The sequence below is a fragment of the Python bivittatus genome, unplaced genomic scaffold (genome assembly GCF_059951505.1).
Source record: "Python bivittatus isolate LINGU-HERP-01145 unplaced genomic scaffold, Pbiv_v1 ctg000410_np1212, whole genome shotgun sequence".
In the NCBI taxonomy this organism is placed as follows: domain Eukaryota; kingdom Metazoa; phylum Chordata; class Lepidosauria; order Squamata; family Pythonidae; genus Python; species Python bivittatus.
The window spans coordinates 3,346,997-3,357,020 of NW_028277067.1; the positions used below are offsets into that span (position 1 = coordinate 3,346,997).

The 10,024-nt window shown below is 37.9% G+C and overlaps 1 protein-coding gene across 8 annotated transcripts in view; it reads left to right on the forward strand.

The window, feature by feature from the left end:
• The window catches only part of TLK2 (tousled like kinase 2), a 57,868-nt gene extending 49,023 nt beyond the window's left edge, over positions 1 to 8,845 (forward strand). For 5 of the 8 annotated variants that reach the window (XM_015889983.3, XM_007421743.4, XM_088143369.1 and 2 more), the window contains exons 18-22: positions 61 to 230; positions 1,377 to 1,515; positions 3,765 to 3,876; positions 4,922 to 5,029; positions 5,567 to 8,845. In XM_015889983.3, the coding sequence (XP_015745469.1) occupies positions 61 to 230; positions 1,377 to 1,515; positions 3,765 to 3,876; positions 4,922 to 5,029; positions 5,567 to 5,740 (703 nt within the window). In that variant the 3' untranslated portion in view covers positions 5,741 to 8,845. The remainder of the gene's footprint in view (positions 1 to 60; positions 231 to 1,376; positions 1,516 to 3,764; positions 3,877 to 4,921; positions 5,030 to 5,566) is intronic. The other 3 variants (XM_015889981.3, XM_015889989.3, XM_007421742.4) reach the window with 1 other exon arrangement.
• Positions 8,846 to 10,024: the final 1,179 nt, after the last annotated feature.

The following is a 10,024-nucleotide window of genomic DNA, read 5'->3' on the forward strand; positions in this document are numbered from 1 at the left end:
TAAGTTGATTTGAACACATGCATAAAAACATGTTTGATTGTTTGATTTCACTTCCTCCAGGTTTTGTACAGTATTAGAATACTGTGAGGGGAACGATCTGGACTTCTATCTGAAACAGCACAAATTAATGACAGAGAAAGAAGCCCGATCTATAATCATGCAGATTGTGAATGCATTAAAATATTTAAATGAAATCAAGCCACCCATTATTCATTACGATCTCAAACCAGGTAAGTTCATAGTGAAGACTGTATCACAGCATGGAAAAAAACAAAACAGAATATGATGTATTTTTCAAGATTAGGCTTCCTTGACAGTTTGAATGTGAAATATGCAGTTTGGTTTGATTGTGTAGCAGTAAAATTTCCAATCCCTAACACTGCAAGCCTCCATAGTTGTAACTGGAACATTGTCAGACCTTTCTCTCTCTTCCAAATGAGTGCTGTCATTTTGTTGTTACTTTGAAAAGTGCTACATATACTGCTGCAACTGTAGTGCTACTATTTTCAATGGTGGATAGGTGTTATTCTGAAAAGGATATCAGTGGTTATCTTTAATTTTTATCTTTTATTCAGGTTATAACTTGAAGTGCTTTAGTAAGCTGGAGTTGATGCCTGGTTCTACATTGGCTCATGTTTGTGCCATGCTCTTTTATCAGTGAAATGAGTTAGACTGGGATGGGAAGAAGGCTTGATGAATGGAAATTATTATTAAGATGATGATTCTTCTGATCCTGTTTAGCCCTCAAGATTATTCCCGCAAAGTTGTCCTAAAGGAAAACTCTGCTTTACTATATAGTGTTACCATTTTGCATGGATAATTCTATATTTTGATTGCATGTTATCAGAGAACTTATAGCTTGGAGGGCAACTAACACATTTTAGAAAATTATTGTTATTATGGTTGGTCACACAGTCAGCCAGATGTTTAGACTGGATTTGGCATTTTTGTCCACCTATCGAGTCCTTCCCAGGGACCTGGGATAGGCAGATGTTGTTGCTTAATAATATTAAAGATATCACAGGATGTAAACTGTTCCAAGTAAAGCTGCCTTTTGCAGTTGACTGATGGTGATTTTGTCAGTGCTGATAGTGTTCAAGTGGAGCCTGCTGCTGCTGCTGCTGCTATTATTATTATTATTATTATTATTATTATTATTATTTAATATAATTAAATTATATTTATTAAATTATATTATATTGGACCTGAGAAAACACAACTGCATTAAACTTAGAAAAAGAAGCCAGTCCATCTTTTTATCTTTTAGGGTAATGCAACAGGGTGTCACACTGATTGAAAATAATTGTTTTGCTAATCTGTCCATCCTGATACTTAATAGGCATGTTCAACTTCAAAGATTTTTTTTTCCCCTCCAGGAAACATCCTCTTGGTAAATGGTACTGCATGTGGTGAAATTAAAATTACTGACTTCGGCCTCTCAAAAATCATGGACGATGACAGTTACAATTCAGTTGATGGGATGGAGCTGACATCGCAAGGGGCTGGTACATACTGGTGGGTATATAACCTGCTTTTTGTACTGCACATTCCATAATATTCTAAGAGTACCTGTCACTGAAACATCTTAGTAAAATGCTAAAAACATTGAGGAAAAACATTGAAAGGCATTTTGCCAAAAGGAGATTTTTGTAAACTGGAAGAAATAGTGAGAAGGACAGTGGATTCAGCTGAGAACATCAAGATAATACTTTTCAGAGGAAATTAGGTGTCTCTTAGGGATGTGCAAAACAACTCAGGAACAGTACATTCTAGAGAACCTCAGAACGTTCAGTTCCTAAATAAGTGAGTTTTGCACATCCCTTGTTTTCCCTGCTCACTTACTGATCTGACCTATTGAAAATATTCTTTCAAAAGATGAGATGCACATAAATATATAAGGGACCTTCCTTGTGAAGTCTATAGCAGAGCCCTTCTTAAAGATTCCTGGTTTCAGAGACTCATTTGGATACATGAGAAGGGCCATCTCTTGCCTTATCACCAAACTATGGATATCCCAGACACCAGAAAAATTATCCTGAGAATATTTTAAGGAAAAAACGTATTGCAAAAGACATGCTTATTTCTGTTTTTTTTACTATGGAAATTAATTTTAAAAAATAGTAAAAATCTTCATCTTGAATATTTTTCCACTAGGGTGGCTGGTAGGTAGGAGAGTCATTATAGCCTATTGCCCCACCTAACTTTGTAGCCCTGGAATAAAAAAACAAGAGAGTGAGAATTTATTTCAAGATCCCAGTGTTTCCTTTTGTGGAACTCTTTAAAGGCCCTATTTTGTGTCTAACTTGAGATAAAACTACAGAGTACTGGATATTTTGTTCCAAGGATGAAATACTCATAAATTCCATTTCAAGTTGAAAACATATTTTCCACTTTCTACACATGTTGGGCTGCACTTGTCACACACCACAGTGATTGTAGTGCAGATTGTAGCGCACCATGTCTGAGAATCCTGAACTGGGTAATCAGGTGCACATTATAGCTAGCCACTGGTACAGCCTATACTTCACAAGAAAAGAGCAAATCAATAGTGTGCTACTGGTTGTGGTAACTTCCCTGAAATACAAGGTGGATGATCCTTTGCCTAACAAGCCTGACCTGAGCAAATGAGCATACCGCAAGGTCTGGGCTGGCTGAAGACCACTTGAGATGTATTCTTTTTTTCTTCTGGGCACACTGAAGTCACAGTCTTTTTTTGTAAGCCAACTGGATCAGATGAAGCAGCATACTTGAGGACACTTGCTCACTTTTCGAGTGAACGTGAAGGAGCACCCCCTCCTCCTTTCTCACCCAAATTGCAATGTTAGCCCTGGTTAAAGCACTCAGACAACCCTCCAGAAAATGCAGGTCTGTTAATGTAAAACAGGTGCTAAGAACACTCTTCTAGGAGTCTATAATTATGTCAGATAAGGTTGAAGATACAGAGGTATGGCATAACACATACAATGTTTACATACTATGGAATACAGGGAAATTTGGCAGGAACAGGGATCAAATCCTGGCTCTGCCAGAAGGCCTGGGGGCCAGAGGGGGGCCCGCGCCTGTGGAGATGGCTGGTGGGGCGATGGGTTGTTCCTCCCCCCAGCATCTTACAGGTTTTTTAGGGCTAAAATCATAGGAAGTTTTTAGGGCATTTTTAATATAGGTTTTTTACTTATTTATAGATTGTATCCATGTTTGGAGAGATCTGTGTTTTTTCTTTTTTATTATTGTGAGGCGCCCAGAGTCACCCGTTGGGGGAGATGGGCGGCATACAAGTCATATAAGTCTGAAAATAAATAAATAAAATAAATAAACAGTAATTTTTATATGATTATTCCAATAACTGGACGTATATTAAACAAAGCCAGTTGATTTCCTATGCTTGAAAATTTTCATTATTTCAGAGTAGTTTTGCCCGCACTAAATTGTTGTAATAATTTGCTCAGAGCTATAAGAAGGTGATTTTATTCCATTTTATATGAAAGAAGCAAGTTAAAAGCAGCTTGGTATCTTGCTGCTATTTTTGCAACAAAAAAAAAATTAATGGAAATGTATAGTGTTTGTTTCAAACAAGTAATATCTGAAACTGTCTTGTATACCATATAGAACCAGAACATGGCCTGATAAGCAAAAAAAAGTTGAATTTTAACAGTATGAAATTCAGTAATAGTCTTTGGGTGAAATGTGTTCTGTGACATAAATGGTTAATGGTGAGAAAAGATGGACATTTAAAATAAATGTAGCTATTCCTCTCTCTTCCTCAGGTATCTGCCCCCTGAATGTTTTGTGGTTGGGAAAGAGCCTCCAAAGATTTCAAATAAAGTTGATGTTTGGTCAGTAGGAGTAATCTTCTACCAGTGTCTTTATGGCAGAAAGGTAAGTAAGAGTTAATCTACTGTGGAAGGGCAGTTGAGCTACTTCAAGAAATATTCAGTCATCCTGGGCCTCTGAGTCTTATATGCATGCAGTTACTGTTCCTAAAATTAGGAGGAGTGTGGTAACACCTTTTCCAACTAACACATTTTATTAAAAGGCATAAACTTTCATGAGCTGCAGGTTCCTAAAAATCCTTTGAAGTTGACTTCTAGTTTACGTTTTAAAGCACATATCCTATCCAGTTGAGATAACTTCAGTTTGTACAAATAGAGTGTTAAAAATGCCACTGCTTATGTAGAAAAGCTTCTGAAATTATCAAATTTGTATATTGCCTTAAATGCCAAGGGCTCCCAACAGTTAATAATACATATTCACACTGAAACTTCCATGGTTAAAATTGACATATCTATATTATATATTAAATGTGGTTAACCAACAATATTAATGTCTTGAAGACTTCAGTCATCTATTTTTACTCATGTACCTGAAATGTAATATTAATTAAAATTTTGGTTTGTGTTTGCTGTCTAACTTATGGAGGAATGTCAGATGAAATTTGGGAAAGAGAAGGTGATATACAGGAAAATGAGAAGATTTCTGAAGAGTATACTTGGAATTCAATTAATGACCACAGCAAGCAGTTTTGTTTAACTTATCAAATGCAATTCACTGTCAGTGAACCAATCCAGATAAAGCATTCCCCACAAATATCTGCCAGCCTTTGTTTGGACACATCCAGCAAAGGAGAGCCCATGATTTCCCTAGTTAATTGGTTCCACTATTGAACTGCTCTTACCATTAGGAAATGTTCCCATCCTTCAGCTATTTTACAACAACTTGACCATTATTCCATGGCTGGGACAACAGTGAACAGCCTTCTGTATGATCCCTTTCAGTAGAGTAGAATGCTGTCATATCCCTTCTTGTTCATCTTTTCTCAGGGCTAAATACCTAGTTCCTTAGTCTCTTCTCTTAGGAATGTCTAGTTCTGTAATCATCCTTGTAGCCCTTGCTTGCACTTGATGGATTTTCTCTTCCTTTGCAGCCCTTTGGTCACAACCAATCTCAGCAAGATATTCTGCAGGAAAACACCATCCTTAAAGCTACAGAAGTGCAGTTTCCTCCTAAGCCAGTGGTAACACCAGAAGCAAAGGTAAAAGGGGTTGTATTGGTACAGGTGAGGGACCTGAAAAGAATCTAGGATCAGTCTGTGCTTATTAGGAGCTTGTTTAATTCTCCTCCTGGAAGAAAAAGCATTGAAGTTTTGAGCCTATTCACCACTTGAAGTGCTTATCACCTACTTCTAACTGAGAGGGGAAAATGTTCTTGCACTCTATAATCTTGTTATCTGCCTATCTCCCTTCGCTGGAGACAAGTTCTTTAAAACAGATAACAGAGCAGTGAAACAAAAGTAGGGAGGACTCATAGCTGCCTTTTATATAATTTCAGTTGGATTTTTAAGAGCAATTCCTATATCAGAGATGAAGACCTGGAAAAATCTATCTGGGGCAAATTTCATACAGCCTAGGAAGGTTTTTCTCTCAACTTTAATTTGCTGTAACACTCTGTTAACATTTAAAAACTTGATTTGTTTCTGCTAGTACTGACGGCTTCATGTCTTTAAAAAACAGGAGAGTACCAATTTTGATTTCTCGTGTTCATTTTCTCCTTGTCTTTCATTATTTTTTAGGCATTTATTAGGCGCTGCTTGGCATATAGGAAGGAAGATCGGATAGATGTCCAACAATTGGCATGTGACCCCTACTTGCTTCCTCACATCCGCAAGTCTGTATCAACAAGTAGCCCAGCTGGAGCTGCTGTCGCCTCAACTTCTGGATCTTCTAATAACAGCTCTTCAAACTGAGCAGGAACAATAGGCCAAAAAAATATATATAACCGGAACTGCAGAAGGAAACCGAGAGAGTCAGACACGTTTTGAGATGCAGCCTTGGGATTGGCAAGGAGTCCACAAAATGGCTTCAAGAAACCGGGATCAGGTTCTTTGTTTTTCTCTTGCATTCTTGTCCCATCTGTAGAGCAAGGCATCATCGATTCTCGGCAAGGATCTATGGCAACTTAAGCTAAGTGGCCAAGGAAAAGAAGATTGGTTGGTCTCGTGCTAAGCAACTGCAAAGGCACTAACTGCTCTGGGCAGTGAGGGGAAAAAGATGGTTCCATGTACCGTGAACTTCCAAACACTACGGACCCAGAGTGCGGTTCCATGATGCAGGGTGCACACACTTAGTGTGGAGAATTGCGGACTTGGCGGCAGGGTAAAGAGGCTGGACATAGTCCACTGTCAATATTTAAAAATATGATTTTTTTTTCTTTTTTTAAGACTACATCTCATTGGAGGGAAGGGGAAGAAACCACATAGGTCAATGCTGTGAGGTTCCACTGGAGGTTGGCATAGGATTCTTGTGCTCTCTACAAGAGAGTGCCATGTCCTGCCTATTGACAGCACCAGCATTAGCATGTTATCCCAAATAAATTCAACTTTAGTAACAATTTTAATTGGTTTTATGAATACAAGGTGAATTAAATAGCAAGTCAGTGTGGCAGCCATTTTTCCTTAGAGTGACTTCATAATCTATGACAAAGGAATGCAATGCAGAGCTTACATTACAACTGTGAGCATAGATTTTTCTCCCCACTTAGCCTCCCAGGAAAGCTACTGTTTTGTCAGGAACTTGACGGTTGTCAGCTCCCACCTTTGAATAAATGTTGAGTTTCTCTCCTTGTTGGGTTTTTTTTAAAACTTTCCTCATGTAGTTCTCTGATCCATTCATTGGTGTTTCCTTTAGACAATGGTGTTCTCTTTAACATGCACACAGATGCTGGCTCTAGCAAACCCTTTAGCCAAAGTTCCCCCCTTCTATCCTTCCTACTTTTTCATATTTGCTTTCTGCACTGTCTCGGGTGCATTTGCTGCATTTACATCTCAAAGGAAGTGTATCTTCAATAAGAGGCAGACTTTTCTAATCTTCTATCTTGTGTTTAATTTTCTTCTATAAGTTAAGAGGGTTTTTTTTAATACTCTTTAACTTTTTCATCTTCTAAGAAAAACATTAAAAACCAAAGAAGAATCCAGTTGCTTGAAACTTGTGGCAAGATGCTACTCCTGCAAATAGCTGAAAGGATGTTTGCTGGAAATTATTTAAGCAGTACTGTATGATTAAGCACCCTGGCACAGACCTCAGTTCTTCATTTACAGCTGATGATTCTCAGTCCTCCCTTAGCTTCCTGTGGGTAATAGTGCAGATAGAAGCAGTCAGGGCAAGATGAAGGGGGCCAAACATTTTGACAGTCAAGAGAATTAGGAAGAGAGAGCAAAGTTGGAAATAAAGGCTTGGTATGTAAATGAGTATGAGGTCACCTCTAGCTACATTTGTGGATCAGATGATTAAGACCTAGTTGTCAGGTGCATTTGGGCTCCCCACCCTTCTGAAGCACCACAGTGCATGTACCATTTGGTCAGAAGATGTTCCTCATACCTAAATGGAATTAAATACTTAAAATGCAATTAAATGAGCCTGCACAAAGAGTGAGGAAACACAATATGTCATCGGTACAACTCAAGATATTATAAGAAGGCTCACCATGTCTCCTTAAAAAATTCTCCCCCAAACAGATGCTATGACTATCTTCAGAGTGGGAGGTTCTCATCAGTGTGAAGTGATCTGTGGTCAGAGCTTTAGAGGGACTGTGTCTTCCTTTTTTCTTTCACTCTCAATCACAGTTCTTGCTTCTTCCTCTAGAGAAACAGCTGATCTCTCTTTTTAAACATCTTTTCCTGGAGACAGAAAGTAGGTGGTCTGCAGGATTATCTAGATTTCTGGTGGACTACAACCTTTGCACCCATTTCTCCCAATAAAGTTGTTAATTACCTCTGAAAATATATGAAAAAGTGAAACAATAGTTTCTTTCTCTTCTCCCCTCCTCCTAGCCTTCAATTTGCTTTCTTGTCTTAAAAAAAACCAACCCACACTTCTGTTTCTTTCAGGGTTCATCTGTGCCAGGGTTACTCATAGCTTTCTCCCCAAAATGCAGCTTACATTAAATGGCAAAATCACTGCTGCCATGACAAGATATGGCTGCTTTCAGCTTATTTGGACAATAAAGGTTGACCCCTCATCTCACCCATTTTGGGATAGGGCTTGTTTTATTTTTCCATGGCTGAATCCAAGACATGAAAGATTGCCCACATCAGTGCTCAGGTCTAACATTGTAGCCTTTTGTTTTCCCTACTTAAGTCTTTACCTTGGATAGATAGAAATCTGCATTTCACACTTTATCATTTAATTGACTCTTGATCCTCAGTAGAGAATCCTATCCCAAATGAGACTTACAGTACTTAATTTTGATTTTAAAAAGAATCTCAATCTTAATTTTTTAAAATCACAGCTTGACTTCCCCTCACCCTCCCCTCACCCATTGAATAGTAGCTGTCAGATATTTTGATCTCCATTAGTTGTACCTGAGCAGAAGCCTTCTACCCTTTTCATGGAGTTCATCACTAAAGCAGGCTAAATCACTCTGGATGAAAAATACAGACTGTGACTTTTTCATGTTTTTTTAAGCTGTTGCTGAACTGGGTTTTATTTTAGGTATCCAAGCCTTTTTATTGCCACACTGTTCATTTTACTGAAAGGGAAAAGGAAAGGTGTATGGATTTGTAACTTGAAACTAGGCCAGACTGTTTTGGCTTTGCCCAACAGACAAAAATACGGATATTAAACAAGTTTTAAAAAATGGAATATCTTCACTTGCCTGGTTTTATCTTTAAGCTGTACTATTAATGTGGGAGGCACAAAAATCACTTGAGAAGCTATATAAGGCTATCACTGGTCCTGGTGAAACAATATAAACAAATAATTTATTGGAGTCCATAAAAAAATACTGTTTGAAAAAGATGTAGTTGCCCTTCTCTAATAAGAATTAGGAAGACTTGATAGATTTGTAAGTCAGTTGTAAAAATGAATAAAGCAATGTGAGCAGAAATGAAATGCCACCCTCCCTTAAATATAAGTATACATGTAAATTGCTCCTCACATGCAGAGAGTTTTGAATTGGAGGCTGAGTCCATCATACTGGGAAAATCTCCATGTTTCTTTGCCTTAAAAATTTTTAGTATCAGAAATGCCTAGTGAAATTTCAGGGCCCGCTCCAGATAGATGACATTTGGGCAGGACTTCTGTCCCCAGTATAACACAGGCCACTCATTTATAATTCCTCAAGGCAACAACATACTGAATTCCTGAGCTAATATCCGTTTCTACTAATCCTACGTTTTTGCTGTAGTTTTTTCCCTTAATGGTAAGAATGATGATCTGTTTGTTCTGAAATCAAACTTCCCCATCCATCAGTACAGAAAAGTTGTGATAGGTAAAAGAGCCCCTGCCCATGCAGATCCCAGGCTACCATTGGACAACAGATTAAAAACAGCTGCCTAAGGTGGTGCATACTTCAAGAATTACTGTCCAGTATTCAGAAACAGTGCTTTGGACCTCATCTAAGCACAGCTGTTTTCTATTGATTAAAGGAGTCTGCTATTTTTCAAGCTTTCACGAGAATGGTACCACTCTTTAAGGAATTTAATGATTTCTTAAAGCAGTAGCAAATTATTCCTTTGATTTCTTAAAGCATAGCATCTTTTTTCAGCCTTGTGAAAGGCCTAAAAAAGGTCAGGATCATTTAGTGAATTGCAGAGAAGTGCTGTTCTCATGTGACATCTGAAGTACTTTCGACTCATTTTGAAGCTTGCACAGCCCTCATAATTTCCTAGCTTAAAAGATGCTAGCCTGTGATAAATTACTGGCATTAGCATGTCGAAATACACTCAACAGCGAATGTTGTACATTACATCTTCTGCAGTGCATTATTTTAATTTTTTCCTAAAATACTTTTACCTTCCTTTTCCTTGAAAAACTTGCAACTCCAGGTAAATATAGACAATAAATTATATGGATCCATTTCAGTCTGGCTTTTGGCTCAGATAGGATAATACAACTGCTTTGGTTACTTTGGTGGATGGACTATCTATTTTACAGTATTCATAGCCTGTTCCAATCCCAAAGAACTTTGGATGGTGTACAACATCAAACAAAACAAAAAAAATTTTTTAAATAAATCCATAAGAGTATCAAGA